This window comes from Phyllostomus discolor, chromosome 8 (assembly GCF_004126475.2).
Source record: "Phyllostomus discolor isolate MPI-MPIP mPhyDis1 chromosome 8, mPhyDis1.pri.v3, whole genome shotgun sequence".
NCBI classification, from domain to species: domain Eukaryota; kingdom Metazoa; phylum Chordata; class Mammalia; order Chiroptera; family Phyllostomidae; genus Phyllostomus; species Phyllostomus discolor.
In genome coordinates, this window is record NC_040910.2 from 29754995 (window position 1) to 29773297 (window position 18303).

The 18303-nt window shown below is 36.7% G+C and overlaps 1 protein-coding gene across 2 annotated transcripts in view; it reads left to right on the forward strand.

Annotated features, from left to right (window-relative positions):
• The window catches only part of CLCN3 (chloride voltage-gated channel 3), a 76322-nt gene that overhangs the window by 6884 nt on the left and 51135 nt on the right, over nt 1-18303 (forward strand). For both annotated transcript variants that reach the window (XM_028521883.2, XM_028521880.2), the window contains exon 2: nt 10007-10182. In XM_028521883.2, coding sequence (XP_028377684.1) covers nt 10023-10182 — 160 coding nt within the window. In that variant the 5' untranslated portion in view covers nt 10007-10022. The remainder of the gene's footprint in view (nt 1-10006; nt 10183-18303) is intronic.

The window sequence follows — 18303 nt, forward strand, 5'->3', positions numbered from 1 at the left end:
AGTGACTGTACCGGGGTTGTTTTTGTTTTTTTGTTTTTTTTTGGTAATTCAGAAGTTCATTTCTGCAAACTATGTAAACTTTTTTTGATCTATGCATTCAGTTACTGCACCATCATTGTGACTTGTGTCATTGATTATTGAATCTTTCCAAAAATGATTTTCTTTTCATCTCCAAAGAGCTAATTTAGAATTTTTTTTTCTTGATGAGGTCTGTATGGAAGTGATTTAACTGATGTCAATTTTATGTGCCTTATTCTGCATTTATAGACCTTACATGATCACCACATGTCTAATAACTCAAAGACTTTGATTCTTTGCTTGAAAAATGGGTCAAATGATTTAGGAGAGCGTCTGAATGCTTAGGACCTACATCGTTACTTGGAAATTGTTTTAACGTGTTTTCAACCATATGTTGCTTATTAGAAATGCAAGTATTTAACCAGGTTTTGGATGTAGACAGTTCAGGGAAGTAGATTTGCTGAGGTTATGATTTTATGTTAGTAAATAGGCAGTTTTCAGGTCACGTTGGTGTTAGGCTTTCCATTTCCTGTTGTGACATGTTAGTAATAATTTTCAGACCTCAGGAAGCCAGATTTGATCTCTGTGGTGGGTCAGATATCAAAGCAGTATCCGGTGTATCCTATGGGGTTTGGCTGCTGTGACTGCTTTGTAGAACTTTCAGCTAAGTTTCTAATCAATCTTGTCAGTAGTGATCTAAAACTTATGAAATAATAAGTGTTAATACTTGTTGAGTGAATTCTGTGATTCGGGATCTTTTCTAAGTGGTTTTTGTAGATTATCTCAATTCTCACACCAACTCCATGAAGTAGGCACTTTCCAGGGTTCCTTATTATACAGATACAGAAACTGAGGCATACAGGATTTAATTAATTTGCCCAAGGATTCAGGAAGTGTCAGAACTGAGACTGAAGCCTGGCAGTGTGACTTCAGAGCTCTTGCTCTCAATGGCTACACTAAAATGCTTGCAAGACTAATTAAAATGCTCCAAGAAAAGATAGGATGAGAGAGTTGGCGCCATGGGTTAATTTATTTTTCAATTATACAAATAATTACAGAAATTTGAATTCTTTTTTCTTTAAAACTCTCATTGTCCTACTCTAATAAACCGTCTTGCATTTTTTCATATGCACATTCACATGTGTATATAAACATTGTACCTTTGATTCATTTTGATTCTTGAAGATAAATGTTCCTTAAGTATAAAATGGAGGATGAATGCATGTGGGGAAACTGCCCATTCACATTGCTAAAATATGGAAAGATTTTGATCTGCAACTTTGGAACCAAATTATATTTCTTGACCTCATGGGAAGTAGTTGAACATTTTGTTTTGTAAAATCATGAAAATTACTTGGTTTTCAAAGTGTGAGGCTTCCATGGCACCTTTTTGTTGGATTTTTGTTTACTTTTCTTCCTTGTTATAGTCTGAGCCTTATATTTGTGTGTTTATCCTTTTAAAATCATCTGGCATTTACCTTTGGCATGCCTCTAACATTATGAATCAAAGAAATTTTCTTCAGAGTAGACAGCTACTTCCTTTAGAGTTATCCATTTCATACTTTTTTGAAGAAAAATGTAAGGCATAACAATTTAGACATCCAGCTGACTTAATTAACAGTTACTATTAACAGTAATCAGTAAATAACAGTAATCAGGTAATGTTACTTTTGGGAGAAATCAGTTATGAATTGACAATTTGTGTCAGAATAAATTCTTACTACTGTGGTGTCACAATCTGAGTTTCATGATGCCATGCCATGGTAAAATCACTTTGAGAAGCTTTTCATAAATTTTGTTTATGAAGTTAGTGGTCACTATATGTTTTCCAAGAACCTTTCTTACGCTGTTAGCCATCGCAGTTCTGGATGCAGGTGTGCTTTATTACTCATGCTTGTTTGAGCATGAAACCTTTGACTGGACTTGGGCCCTGTGCACATTCTCATCTCCAAGTGTATTTGTTGCCTTCTTGGCTCCATAGCTTGATGCAAGACAGTACTTTTGCTTTATTTAACAACCTCTTCACCCGTCTCTCTGCCCCATAAAATCCCACTGACCTTCTAAGGTCCAACTTACGCTTGTCCCTTCCAAAGAAGGCTTCTCATCATCAAATCCATACAATGGAATATGGTCTTTTTTCTGAGCTCTTGTAACAATTTTTGTGTCTCCTGGGACATCTGTCATGCATTGCCTTTTATTATGTAGATACATAGTAATTTATGGGAAAAGATCACAACATCCCATTTGGGGATGGTAAAGTAATTTATACTTAAGGTTACTGAAAGCTGTAAGTCATGTACAAATATGCTATTAATCAATACAAATTGTGTTCATATTTTTTACAATTTCTAGTACATTAGTAGCTGTTCTATAAACATTAGTAAATGAATAAATTATTGTTTAAATTTATTGTCACATTTTAATGTGTTCAGTACTTAGCACATACAGTTCTTAAAATACTTACATGAAAATGCTTCTTACATACAAATGCCTACATCAGTTGGTTTCACTTCCCTGCCATCATTGTTCTTGAGACTTTGTCTCTCTCTCTAGTTGGTAACATTTGGGATTTTCATTTCTTTCACTCATATTGTGCATACTTTTATGTCAACTTACTAGCCAACCAGATAGCTGACTAACATACCTTTGACACTTAGCTATGGTCCTCAGCCCTAACCAGTCTTCTTTATGAGTAAGGTGAAACTTTTTTTGAAAGCTATAAAAAAAATCAATATACTACCTCAGGCTATTAGTCACTTAACTACCATTTCCGGGGTCGTTTTATTTCTAACTCCTCCCCACCTGTTACAGTTTGGGGGCTAGATTACATCCCCTTTATTGTAGTATGGCCTTGAATAGGACTAAAGCTTGGAAGTATGAGGGGGAACCCCTCAAAAGTCTGGAATTTTCTTCTGGAGGGTGGGCCCCCGGTGTTACAGGCTTCCTCTGCTAGGTGAATATTCTAGAAACCCATCTGTATCAGTGTACCACCTGATATTGTGAGAGGCTGCATTCAGCTTCAGTGAATTTTTTTTTTTGGAAGACTCTTTCAGTGTGTTTGTCCATTTCATGATGGGTGATTTACAAGAACAGTTGTTGACCAAGAATGGCATGGCCCACATACCTCACCCTATCCATTCACTCAATTTCACTCCCCAACCATTTTTCCCCTGTGAAAAAAGTCCTCAAAGGAAAATGTTTTGCCGATGTGGAAGAAGTGAAACAAAAAAATGGCAGAAGCACTAAAAGACATTAACATTGATGAGTTTCAAAACTGTTTTGAGCTATGGAAAAATGTCTTGATAGGCATATTGCATCAAATGTAGTATACTTTGAAGGTGACTGAAGTTTCAACATGAAGAATAAATATACAATTTTTTAAATAAATTCTGGTTTTGGGGGTCCCCCTTCATAATTCTAATTTCACAGTTGGAAAGAACACTTAAGTCTTGAGTCTTATAAGCTGTAGGAGACAAAAACTTAATTCTTCCAGCTGTCTTTGAATTAATCAGTCAAGTCAGAAACTTAGCAGTTATCTTAGATTTCTTTTTTACCATTCCCTACATTTTATTAGTTACTATATCCTCTTAAATATTTCTCAAAATCTTTCTCCTCCTCCAAGTTGTTATGCCTTATTTCAGTATGTCCTTGCTATCTTATATATTTGGAATTGTTGAAGGGTCTACTATAATAAGGATCACCTCACCTAACTTCTCTTCCTATCTTTAGCCTTCAGTCTCTTGCCCTTCTATCTGTCTTCCACAGTACTGCCAGCATTGGTCTGCTAAAATTCATATCTGATGCATGGTTTCTCTCTTCAAACTCTTAATGGTTTCCCACATGTATAAATGAGTAAAAATTCAATGAGTTCCTTAGCATGACATGAGCCCCTTTCTTGGTCTGACCTGTGTTCATCTCTCCCACTACTCTAGTCCCCTTCTTCTCTTCCATGAGCCAAAACCTAAGCAGGCTTTGTTACTATGCTGCTGTTTTTGCACATTTTTTTTTGGCCTGTATTGACTTTATCTTATACTTAGTCAAATTAACTCATCCTAATCATTGAGTACTCAGCTGAAACCTACCCTTTGTTACTATCTGTTCACAAATTTTCCCAGGCAGCATGCTATTCCTTTTCAGTGTTAATTGTTAAATACCTTGTGCATAGCTCTCCTGTGGTACTACTCACACACCATGCTGTAGTTATTTGTTTATCTTTAACCTCACTGCCTTGGGAATAGGGACCATATCTTATTACCCCAGCACCTGGCTTTGTGCCTGGTATATGTTCACTGACGAGTAAATGGTTGTTAAATGAATTAGTAAATGACTCTGAAAACTAGCTTTGGCTACTAGGTAGATGGTGATCCTGTAAACTCCTATAGGGAAAGTAGGAGGACAGGCAAGTTTGGGGCAAATATTTATTCAGTTTCGGTCTTGTTGAATTTGAGTTCCCATTTAACATCTAAGTAGAGGTGTGCCATGAATCTGTTATGCATTTGTTATTTATTCATGCTATAAATGTTAGTTGACCCAGAAAGATTCTGTAGATATAGATAAGATTATTTTAAAATTCATATGGAAAGGCAAAGGAACTAGAAGAGCTAATATAGTTTTGAAACAAAAATAGCGAGAAATTAATATATCGATTTCAGGACTAATCAAAACAGTAGTATTGCTGTAGGTTGAAGCACATAGATCATTGTAACAGAACAGAGAATGCTGAATTAGACCTACACAAATTTGCACAACCAATTTTGGCAGAGGCACAAAAACAATTCAGTGGACGAAAGATAACTTTTTCAGCAACTGGTGCTGTGGCAATTGGACATTTCATATGTCAAAAACAAAACAAGCAAACAAAAAAACTAAACAAACCTCAACCTGTGTCTTAAACCTTATGTCAAAATTCACTCTCAGTGGATCATGGACTTAAATGTAAAATACAAAACTATAAAACATTAAGGAAAAAATTCAGAAGAAAATCTTTGTGAGGTGGGTTCTTAGTTTTGACACCACAAGCATTGTCCTTAAAGGAATAATTGATAAATTAAACTTCATCAAAATTAAATACTTTTGCTCTGTGATAGGCCTGCTTGAAAGGAATAAAAGCTGCAGAGTGGGAGAAAATGTTTACAAACAGCCTATCTGACAAAGGACTAGTACCTAGTATATATATTTTAAAATATAAAACTCGTCAGTAAAAAAGCAATCCAATTAGAAAATGGGCAAGAGATATGAGCAGTCATTTCATTGAATAGGATATGCAAATAGCAAACAGTGTATAAAAATGTTCAACATTATTGGTCATTAGGGAAATGTAAATTAAAACAATGAGAGATCACTATACACCTATTAGAATAGCTAAAATAAAAAATAGTGACAACATCAAGTGCTGGTAAGGACATGGTGAAACTGTATAACCTATACATTATTTGTTGGATTGTAAAATTGGCAGTTTCTTAAAAAACTAAACATGCTGCCCTGGCCGGTGTGGCTCAGTGGATTGAGTGTTGGCTTATGAACTGAAAGGCCACTGGTTCAATTCCTGGTCAGGACACATGCCTGGGCCTTCACTGGGTGAATGGTTAAACAAACTGGTACACCCATGCCATGGAATACTACTCAGCGATAAAAAGGAAAGAGTGATCGATACATACAACAATCTAAATGAATCTGGAGAATTATTCTGACTACAAGAAGCTAATCCCCCAAAATACCATAATGAATGGTTCCATTTATGTGACATTCTTTTTTTTTTTAAAGATTGTATTCATTTTATTTTTAGACAGAGGGGAAGGGAGGAAGAATGGGAGGGAAACATCAGTGTGTGGTTGCCTCTCACATGCGCCCTCACCGGGGACTCAGCCTGCAATCCAAGCACGTGCCCTGACTGGGAATCAAACCTGCAACTCTTCAGTTCACAGGCTGGTGCTCAGTCCACCGGGCCACACCAGCCAGGGCTATGTGACATTCTTCAAATGGCAAACTTACAGAAGTAGAAAATAGATTACGGGTTGCCATGTGTTAAGGAAAGGGTGGGAGGGGCGCTGGAAGAATGTGGTCTTAGCTGTCCAAGGGCAACAGGAAGGATCCTTGTGGTGATGGAAATGCCCTGTATTTTGACTTTATCAATGTCAGTATCCTGTGATGTTATGCTATAGTTTTACAAGTTACCATTGGTAACTAAGTAAAGAGTACAAGGATCTCTCTGTATTATTTATTACGACTGCATGTGAGGTCACAATTATCTCAAAAAGTTCAGTTAGAAAAAAAATGAAGAAGTGGTATGTGCCAGTTCCTGTGCAAATGATTGAATATGTAATGTTGAGCAAAAAGTGACACAGTGCCAGACCTCATTATACATTCTAGAAGGGAAGACAGACATTATTTAAGTAATCACATAAATAAGTACAATATTACAACTGTGATAAGTGCCAAAAAAGAGAAAAGGAGAGCTGTAAGAACTAACAGTGAGAATCTGGTCTAGTCAGGAAAGATCTGCCCAGGTAGTAAGTAGGTGAAAGGAGATTTTCCTTACGAGCTGCATGGTTTGGGCAAGTTATTTAAACTCTTCATGTTTCAGTCTCCTCATCTGTTAAATGGGGATAATAATAGCACTTAGGTTTGTGATTGCATTAGGGTTGTGATTGCATTAAAAGACAAATATCAAATGAGTTAATTTGTGACACATTTAGGATACTGCTTAACGTAAACTTTGTTTAAGAATTTGTTAAATAAATAAAGGGATACTTGCTCTGAAGAATAAGCAAGAGAGTTGATTAGATAAAGAGGAGAAGGGTAGATTCTTGGCAGAGGGAGCAATAAAGGCAGAGGCCAGAGACAGGAAAGCCTGGTAGGATTGAGAGAAAGATTGGTGAGCCAAGAACACACTGCAAGAGGTACACACTGAAAAAAAAAGAAAAAATGGAGCTAGAGAACTAGGCAGAGGCCAGGCTGCATAGGGCTTTGTCCGTTAGTTTCAACTCTGTCTGTTAAAGGTGGTGAGAAATGATTAAGACGAATTAATCCATGGAATGGGAGAGATTACTGGTCAGACTTGCTTTTAGAAAAGACTACACTGGCTGCCATGTGGGGGTCAGATTAGAGGAGGTCAGGATGACTCTACATAGATCATGCAGGAACTTACTGTGGGAAACCAGGCTTTATCCCCAGGGATTTTCATCAGTTTATTGCTGTAGTCTTCATAACTCTATAAAAAATATTTGCAGGCTATTATGTTTCTATCATAATGTTTTGAATATGTATTTGATAATTAAAAAGGAAAAGGTGACTGTAGTATTGTTTTCACATGCAAAATTTCAGGTGCTGTGTTATGATTTAAATAGCCTTTTGTGGACCAGCTTGGGACCACCTAGTTTAGAACTTAAAAAGATTTAACACTGATTCCAGATTGCTTCTTTATATTTCCTTTATGCCATCGTAGTTTTGAGTACTTTGTGGCAGTGCTGCCCATAAAAACATTTGTGCTGTAACTGCCAGCCACATATGTGCAATTCTAAACTTCTTAGGAGCCATGTTAAAAGGTAAAAAGAAAGTGATGAGATTAGTTTTGATAATGTATTTTATTTAGCTTGATATAGCTAAAGTATTATTTCAACATGCCATCAATATAAAATTATTAATGTAATATTTGATTTTTTTTTCTTGTAAAGTCTTAGAAATGCATTGGGTGTTTTACCTTAGAGCACATCTCAGTTTGGACTGGCCATGTTTCCCTGCTAGTGGCTGCTGAGCAGACAGTGCAAAGGTTCTATAAAGGTTCCTATTAACCCAGTTCTAAAGGTTTCTGGGTTAATAGGAGTAGTTTGTGGGGTTTTTGTTTTTTTTTTTAAAGATTTTATTTATTTATTTTATTTTTAGAGAGGGAAGGGAGGGAGAGAGAGAGAGAGAGAACGACAGAGAAACTTCAATGTGCGGTTGCTGGGGATTATGGCCTGCAACCCAGGCATGTACCCTGGCTGGGAATCGAACCTGGGACACTTTGGTTCCCAGTCCGCGCTCAATCCACTGAGCTATGCCAGCCAGGGCTGGTTTTTTTTTAAGTTATCAAATTTATGGAAATACTAACCATGCAGAGTTGAGTTTAATAAACTTTTGGAACAGAGTTGGTTGCTCTTGTTACGAAGGTGTGGAGTTCTAAGATGTTTCAGAGGTGTTAGTGAAATGAAGTTTTTAAACATTTTGAAAGAGTTAAGTTACCACATTTAGGGTTTTTGAGGGGGTTTTAGGAATAAAATGGAGGAGATATGTTGGAACTTGCTGATTGAGGTCTCAGTATACAGAAAGTTTTAATTATTTTAGAGAGATTTCTCAGTGATATGAAGCCTGTAACTAATATTTATTTGGTATATGTTATATGTATAAAGGCCTTCTAATCTGATTACCAGGTAAAGAAGTGAGGAATAGAATGTCTGTGTTCTTTGCAAAATCTTAGCCTGCATGCTTTGATACATCAAAATTAAAACGATTCTCGAACAATTAATGCTTATTTCTTAAAAAAGCTTTTGATTATTTACTCAAGGGCCATAATATTTAATTTGATTGCTCCTGTGGACATTGCAAAATTCTTACTATGGTTATTTTCATTCTATTCCGTCTTAACATTTACCTTAAATATAAAACTCTTGCCTCAATTAGTACATTCTAAAAAATGTCAATATGTAATAATAGACCATCTTTGGTAGAGGTAACCATAAGACATTAATGAAATTATAAAGCAGTACATATTTACCTTTTTCTTTGTAACATATATGCTAGCTTTTTGTTATTGTTCCAAGACCAGTTAATACTGATCTTTTACCTCACTGCTTGAATAAATAATTTGACATTTATTTCTCCATGTATTATGTACCAGTCACCATCAGATGCTGAGAATGCAGATATGTTCCCAAGGAGCTCTCGAAATTTTACTTTCTCTAAATTAGGAAATTGATATACTAAATCTCTTTAAAATAGTAATACTTTATTTTTCTAAAAATATATAAAAGCTTTACAAATATTTTTTAAATTATTATAGCTCTTTGATATTTTCCATATGCAGAAGGAAAATTTATTGAGAACAAGAGATTGTCTTAAAACACTTCAAGTCTTCACTACTAGAATTCAGCACTAAAAGTGGAGTATGCTTAGTTCCTCTCATCTTTTATTTCCTGTATATACTTATTATGACATATGTAGTAAGTCTTGTTTTACAAGGCTTACTGGTTTCGCTATTTTTATGACTGTCTTTCAACTCCTACACATGAACCTTCCAAGTCGATTGCTAATGTGTACCATTTTGATGTTGAGCGAGTAGGTAGATGCATTTTTAAAAAATCAAACTAGGAGTAAACCAATAAAAATGTACGCTTATTTGGCATTATCTGCTTTGAAAACATGAGAATTGTTACATATTATATTTTCCATGACTGATATTTGACAATGGGCTCTGAAGATTTAAATTTTAAAATGAAGAAAGAATGAAGTTAATATTAAAATCATTTAAATTACAGTATTTAAAACTTGTACTTGCCTCTCCTAAAATATGCAAAGGGACAGTCTCCCTTTCAGACCTGGCACCTCAGCCACCTTGTTCCTTTCCCATGAGGACAACTTTCTTGGAAATCCCTCCAGAGACAGTCTGTACAAGTGATGATATACTGCATTCACCCCACCCCCACATATGTTGTAGTGTATTGTAAACACTTCTCTGTACTTTGTTCTTCAACTTAACAGTTGGTCTTGGAGATTGTTTTACTCATATACCTCTACCTGAAGAAATTCTTAATTCTTTTTTACAGCTGCACAGTGAAGATAGAATTATTAACTCATCCTAAAAGACTTAACATGTTAGATGTTGAGCTATTGTTACAGTGAATGAACTTAATATTTTTTCAATACAAAGATCAGAAGTTTCTTTTTGTCATGTACTAGATAATCTTTATTATGTGTTGGGAAATTTTTTAAACAGTTTTTCTCCTTTTTTCAGATAACCAGACAGCTCAATGGAGTCTGAGCAACTGTTCCATAGAGGCTACTATAGAAACAGCTATAACAGTATAACCAGTGCGAGTAGTGATGAGGAGCTTTTAGATGGAGCAGGTGTCATTATGGACTTCCAAACTTCTGAAGATGACAATTTGTTAGATGGTGACACAGTAGTTGGTAAGTTGGGCTTTACAACTCTTAATATTTGTAGTCATGAACATCTATGAACCTGTATATATTTGTTTTATTGAGTTTGCACTTTTGAGTAACTTTTTCAAAATTGAGGTGATCCATGTAACATAAAAACCACTTTTAAAGTGTACCATTAAGTGGCATTTAGCACACTCACAGGGTTGTGCAACTACTACTTCTCTCTAGTTCCAAACATTTTCATTACCCCAAAAGAAAGCCTTGTATTTGGATGAACTTTAAAATTTAAACATAACATGGTGCAGAGATGTACACAACTGTAATTGGTGTTCTCAGAGAAACAAAATTAATAGGATTGATACTGATATGTAGGAAGATACTTCTTAGGAGCGATTGGCTCACATGATTGTGGAAGCTGAGAAGTCCCATGAACTGCCACCTGCAAATTGGAGGCCCAGGGAAGTTGCTGGTCTAATTCTAGTCCAAACCCAAAAGACTGAGAACCTTGGGAACCGGTGGTGAAGTCCCAGATTGAGCCCTGGATCCTGGAGCCCTTATGTCTGAGGGCAGAAGAAGACAGATAACCCAGCTCAAACAGAGAGCAAATTCACCTGTTTCATTGTTCTATTCAGATCACCAACTGAATGGTGGCCACTTTCTTTGGTGAGGGCATCTTTTTTCACTCTCCCAAGTCGAATGCCAATCTCTTTTGGAAGGACCCTCATAGGCACATTTGCAGAAATAATGTTTTACTAGCTATCTGGGCATCTCTTAGTCTGGTCAAGTTGACTCATAAAATTAACCATCATAACCACCATCAAATTCTAAGTGTGGAAATTGATGAATTTCTACCAAGTGAACACCTCATAGAACTACCCCTCTATCAAGAAAGAAAACATTATCAGGACCCCCAGAATCTTCCCTTGTTCCCCCTTCCAGTTTCAAAGGTAACTACTATTTTGATTACTATTACTGTACATTAGTTTTGCAGGTATTTAATTTTATATAAATGGAATTTTACATATATACTTATGGGTCCAGTGTACTTTACTAATGTTTTGAGATTTATCTATGTTGTTGACTATAGCAGTAGTTAATTTATTTTCATTGCCTTGTAGTATCCCATTGTGTAAACATGCTGGCAGTCTGTCTATTCTATCCATTCTGCATTGTCGATGGATATTGAGAGTTTTTTTTTTCTAGATTTTGGTTGTTAATAAAATACTAATACTGCTGTGAATGTACATATGTTTTTGCACACATTTTGTAGACAATTCTATGCATTTATGTCTTGGAATGAAATTCTTAGGTGACAGGGTATGTGGATTGTAGTTCTGCCAGATACTGTCGAAGATGGTTCTAAAGTGGTTGCAGCACACACATGGTACCACTCCTGTGTGAGCGTCTGGTTTATTCCCCATCTTCACAAGTTCTCGATATTACCAGCTTTAAAAATTTTGGCTCTTCTAGTGTGGGTGCAGTAGTCTTGAATTTTGATTTTAATTTACATTTGCCAGATGGCTTATGAGTTGAAGTGCCTTCTGTATGTTCATTGGCTTTTTAGATTGCCTCTTTTGAAGTGCTGCTTCTTTTTTCTTTTGTTTTTGTTTTTTGTTTGTTTGCTTATTTTGTAAGAGATCTTTGTGCATTCTGATTTTGGGTTCTTTGTTATGTATATGTATTGCAAATTTCTTCCCTCCCTGTGGTATGTCTTTTCACTCTTTTACTGGTATCTTTTAATGAATATGTCACCAGTTTTAATGAAATCTAGTTAAATCTTTTCCTTTTCTCTTTGTATTTTTGTTTTAAGATATCTTCCCATACCTCAAGGTCATGAAGATCTTTTCCCATTTTCTTTTAGAAGTTTTATTTTTTGTGTCTTTCACACTTAGACTTATAATGTACCTGCAATTAATTTGTATATTGATAGGAGTTAAGGGTTCAGATTAATTTTTTTCCTATATGGAGAACTAGTTGACCCAACACCAGAGATTTTGTTTTGAAAATAATTTTGTATCTACCAGAAGATATAAGAGATTAACAAAAGGTCTAAAATTTATATTCCATGTGACAAGGATATGATAATTTCAGCTATGATAAATTTGAAAGGGAGTAGTTATCACAGACATTTTAAAAGAATAAAGCATTCTCCCAGTATCCACAAGATGCCTGGCTTTTGGCAGGAGAAATATATCTTTTGAGGAAGTAGTTCTCAGACTTTTTGTTTTCAAGATCTCTTTCTATTCTTAAAAAGTTACGGAAGCCCTGACCATTGTGGCTTAGTTGGTTGGGCCTCCTACTGCAAAGTGAAAGGTCGCTGGTTCAATTCTGGGTCAGGGGACATGCCTGGGTTGCAGGTTGCGTCCCTGGGGTGCAGGAACAGTAACTGATTGATGTTTCTTTCCCTCTTTCTCCCTGCCTTCCCCCCTCTCTAAAAATAAGTAAATAAATCTTTAAAAAAAAAAGATTACTGAAGACTCTAATAAGCTTTTTTAAAAAAAATGTACATTACAGCTATCAATATTTACCATATTAAAAATTAAAACAAAAAATTTCAACACTTAATTCATTTTAAAATAACAATAACTCAGTACATTATAATGTTAATAACATTTATAAATAACTGTATTCTCCAAAAAAAAATAAAGTTAGTGAGAAGAGTAGCTTTGTTTCATGTTTTTATAAGTAATAGCTTGCTTGATGTAAAACTAGTCTCTGCTGCTTTTGCATTTGATTTGTTGTGGTACATTGGTTGGTTGGAACATATAAGAAATATATGCATATATATATATATATATATATATATATATACACACACTTGCTTCTTGAACAACATGGGTTTGAACTGCACAGGTTCACTTATATGCGGATTTTTTTTCCAATAAATATATTGGAAAGGTTTTTTGAAATTTGGTAAAACCACAAACTATGTAGCCTAGGAATATCAAAAAAATTAAGAAAAAGTTAGGTATGTCATGAATGCATAAAATATGTATGTATTTTGTTTTCCTTATGATTTTCTTAATAATATTTTCTTTAGGCAACTTTATTGTAAGAATGCAATATATCACACATATATGTGTTAATTGACTATATTATAGGTAAGGTCAACATTAGACAGGCTATTAGTTTTTGGGAAGTCAAAAGTCATACATGGATTTTTGACTGTGGGGATGAGGTGGAGTGGGGTTGCTGGTGCCCCTAATAATCCCCCTCCCGAGTTGTTCAAGGGTCAGCTGTATGAGAATACCAGTATGCATTTGTAAGGAATATATAAAAAAATTTGACCTGATACAAATATATAGTTAGAAAAGGAAGAATCATTTAAATGGCCTTTCAGATCATTTTGGATATTTTTCTTTAATACTGTACCAAAACTCGACAAACAGTAATTTCTTAAAGGTTAATTGCAGTATGGAAACTGAAACCATATTAATGAGCATTTTATGTCATGTGAAATTGAAATCCATTGGCCTATCTTGTGCTCTGAGTGGATTTTATTACCCATGCATGATTTTATAATATCATGCATTAGTCATTTGGAAATTGATTCACTAAATGTATTAGTTTGCTCGGACTGCCATGACAAAGTACCATCTATTGTGTGGCTTAACCGAAATTTATTTTCTCACAGTCCTGGAGGCTAAAGGCATAATATCAGGGTTTTGGCAGGGTTGATTTCTTCTGAGGCCTCAGCTTGTAGATGACTGTTTTCTCCCTGTGTCCTCACATGGTCTGTGTATTTCTGTGCCCTGGTCTCTTTTTATAAGGACATTAGTCATATTGGCATAGGGCCCACCTCAGAGACCTCATTTAACATTAACTGTCTTTTTAAAGGCCCTGTCTCCAATATAATCACCTTCTGAGGTACTTAGTGTGAGGGCTTCTGTTGTAGGAATTGGAGGGGCACAGTTGAGCATATAGCACATTTATGCACATCTTGCTAGTATTCACACATTTTATTATACAAAGTCATCATATTTTTAAATATTGCCACCTATCTCACAGTCCCATCATAAGTCTTTAAATGTTGGGAAGCTGGCAGGTGCACAGTGGTGAATATAAGATTTTCAAATTTAATTTTTGCCTGAAAGCTCAAATCTTATTATTGGCAACAAATACTGTTTATTGTTTTACTTGAAGAGACAGTTTCACTTGATTCATTTTGAGAAAAATTCTGCCAGAAACTAAGGTCCATGGAACTGTAGTTTGTGTATCAGTTGTGTGTTTGAATAAAAATGATGTTCCATGAAAAAAGTTCAACCACAACTCAAAAATCTATACAAGTGATTTTTCTCAAGATGGAACCATTGTTCCACAGTATAAGCAAAAGTGCTTTATGTATTCTTCCCATTTATCATACAGAATATTAAAAGGATGTACATTCAAGAGTTGCCACTTAATAGAATGAATAATTTTTACATTTTTATGTAGGACATTTGGAATGGACACAGGCCTTTTGTTTTTTGGGCATGCATGAGGGAAAGAATATGATGACTACTACTGTATTTTGGTGCTACTGCTTTGATTTGTGCTAGATGCAAGCCATTTTACCTACTATTGCTGTAGTACCATAAACCAAATGAAAAAGACAAAGAACATTGTGTAGACTGCATAATGGCCACTACATTACGAGTAATGTGTGTTTGTGACCTGTAAGTATGTGACTTGACATGATAAAAGGGATTTCATGGTTTTGAATTAAGAGAGGATGGAGCGATTATGTGGGATTATCTGGGTGACTCCACGGTTCTCACAAGGGTCCTTAAAAGAGGGAGGGGGGTGGATTAGAGTCTGACTAAAGAAGTTAGAGTGGTAAGAGTAAGGGTACAGGAGCCACGGAATGTAGGCCACCTCCAGAAGCTGACAAAAAACAAGGAAGCAGATTCTCCCCTGAAGCCTCCAGAAGGAATGCAGCCCTGCAGACACCTTGATATTAGACTTCTGACTTCCAGGATGGTGATAGAATAATCTGTATTGTTTTAAACCAGGAAGTTTGTGGTAATTTGTTACAGTAGCAGTGGGAAACTGATAACATATATCACTTAAATACATAAATGTATTTTTATGAAAATGTTTTAACCTTACAGACCCCTTGAAATAGATCTTGGGGATCTCTAGAGGTCTATAAAATATACTTGACCACACTTTGAGAACTCTATTTTAAGATAAGCTAGCTGCAAAATGCACATTGGGTAACTGAATAAGGTAACTTTCTGTATTGTAATATAAGTTACAAAATGGAAGGGCTTATATGAAAAGGATAAAAATCTGTCTGTAATATCGTCCCAGTTCTCTTAAAATGTTACATATACCCACACATATTTGGCGGGGGAAATATATCAAAATAAGGATTTTTCTCTTGGTGATAGAATTTGGGTGTTTTTTTTTTTCCTTAATGCTTTGCAGTGTTTTCTAAATTGTCACCAATTTATAAAACTGTAGATTTATGAAACTTGGCCAAAACTTTCAAGTTATTACGAAGTATATATTTCAGTGCAGGAGGCCAGAACATGTTTTATTAATGGTTTCCTAACTTTATGCTTTTAAAATATTTAATCATATGGCAAGTGGACATTTTTTGTACTCTTTGGCGGTGGGATGGCACCGCATGTTACCAGCAATTGGACCTGGGTTCAGCAACCTCACTACTTGAGTTCTGGCTAGGAAAGAATTCAGAGCCAAGACTCAAATATAAACAAAAATTTATTTAGGAAATCACAGAGGTAGAAGTAAGCTGTGGAAGAAGTGAGCCAGCTGGGTGGTGTGGGCTGGAGAAACAAGTTACAGAGGCAAAAAGCAGGGCCCTTGGAGTATAGGAGAAGTAAAGGCAAAGGGACACACTTAAAGGAAGATGGCATGGTAGAGAGAGAGGGAAGGGAAGGGAAAGGAGGGGAGGGGAAGGGAGGGGAGGGGAGGGGAGGGGAAGGGAAGGGGGAGAGATGAGAGAGAGGGAGACTGACACAATGCTGGGTCCTTAGACCTAAGGGCTTTTATGTGCTCTCTAAAGGTGGGGATCTTAGTTGAGGTCCTGGGGGAGGATCTCACTGGAATGTTCATCAGCTTTTTCATGTGTGTCCTTTCAGGGTCGTGGTCTCTATTGATTAGTCTGCACTAGGGGAGGCTAGTGGACATTGCATGTGGTCCTGATGCCAGCCATGGTGCGGCTCTGTCTGGTTTCCAGGCCTGGAGCTGAAACACAAGGGAGGCCTAAATGTCATCTCTTGTTTGACCAAAACTGTGATGCACATCAGAGGCTTTGTTTTTCAGATTACTTGATGCCAGTGAACCTCACTATCCTGAGGGCCTAACGTTTAAGGGAGTAGTCATTCAGGGGCTTGTATGGGAGTCTTATGAGGCTATTCTCTGGCCCCCTTGTACCTCCTCTAAGGAGGTTACCACAGGACTGGCAACATGCTAGGGGAGGAGAGGTCAGGGGAGAGTCCAAACTGCATGGCTGATAATACGAAAGGTCAGGGGGCCTAAACTGCAGTAGGCTGGAGGAGGAAAGATCACCCTGGGGACGAGACCTTGTTTTCTCAGTTTTGCCCATTGCTAGTCACCCAGAGCTTTCTGCCTCGTGACATTCCATACCTGGCCTGTTGTCCTACTGTGCTAATGACTAACTGCCTATTATATATTCTTGCCCTGGACCTTGTAAATATTAGTTTTGCGCTTGTGCCCATCTGTCCTATCCCCAGGTCTCTCTACATGTTTCCTTTGCATACAATACCAGTTATTACTTGTACATTGCTCCTTAGGTTAGACCTCATTTCCACTAGAAAGCCTTACCTGACTTCTCAGGTTTGGGTAGGAGCCCCTTCTGTGTTAGTAAACGGTATTGCTTCTGTTTTGCTCGCTTTCTTGATTTTCCTCGTCTTATTTGTTTATTGACTTCCATCTTCCTAGATTTAACTATATTATTCTTTAGTATAATTCTGCTAATTCTTGTTGGCTTACAAAAGTATGTTACTTATTTTATTGTCTGCATAGTTCTGTTTAGAGCTGCTCTGTTATGTATTGAGTACATACTTTAACTCTTGAGCAATCTTATTTTCCTTATTTCTAATCTTTTGGGGAGGGGATGTTAGTAATCCCCTATGTGGCATGGACAGCCACATATGTGATTTATTTCATCCACCCTTCTTACAATGTCTAATATATGGGCTCACACACAGTAGAAGCTCATTAAAAGTTTGTTGTTTTATAGAATTTTCATCTACTTAACATATGAGCTAGTCATATTTTATAATTTTTAGGAGTCTGTTTTCCTTTTTATTTATTGAACTAGTATAGGTATATACAGAAAAGTTTCAGTTTAACTGGGTATTTATGAAGTTGGTTTTTGGGAACTGCCCTGCCTGGTTTCAGAAGCTGTAATCCCCCCATGGCTAAGGCTGAGTGAGTGACCTTTGGACCATAAGCCACTAAGGAGAGAAAGCCTGTCTCTCCCTGGCAGGAGCGTCTGCTTCTGCTCCTTTTACTTCACCCTGCCTGGCCCCACAGTGTTTCTTAGTTAGCCAACAATGGGTAAGATTCCCCAAGGAGGGAACGACCTAAGACAGGCACGATCATGGGGAGGCCCCAGGAAAGGACTTGGAGGGCTATAGCAAAAGGGGGTGATGGACCCTCGCCCCTTGGCTTTGATGTAGCCTGAGTCTTCATTCTGTCTGTGAGATGTCTCCTAATCTCTTGGCTGCCTTACTTTCCCTGCCTGATTTATGCCTGAAACAATGCCTTAAGCCTGAAACAATGACAGAGGGTGGTGAAGCCCTGAGTTGGAAAGGCCGGGTTTCCCAGGCGATCAGGCCTAAGAAAGAATATGTAAAATCCTGTGAAACCTGCTTTGTTTAGAATGCTCTCAATTAAATGATGGAGGTTGGAGCAAGGTTTTGTAGCCCAAGGTTTTGTAGCCCTTTAGCTAACAGACCCTGACTCAGAATAAGTCCTCATAGTCTTTGTATGTTATCTATTGTTTGATCCTTACTGCCTGACAATGATTAATGAGCTTTACCTGTATTCTTGTGCAAAACGAACCCAATAAAAGCCCATTGAGGAAAAGGCTCTTGGCCCTTCTCCTATGAGGGTGGCCACCTTTCCTCCCCAGGCAGATCATGTTTTGGTAGACTTATTCTCATCCTTGGTGGC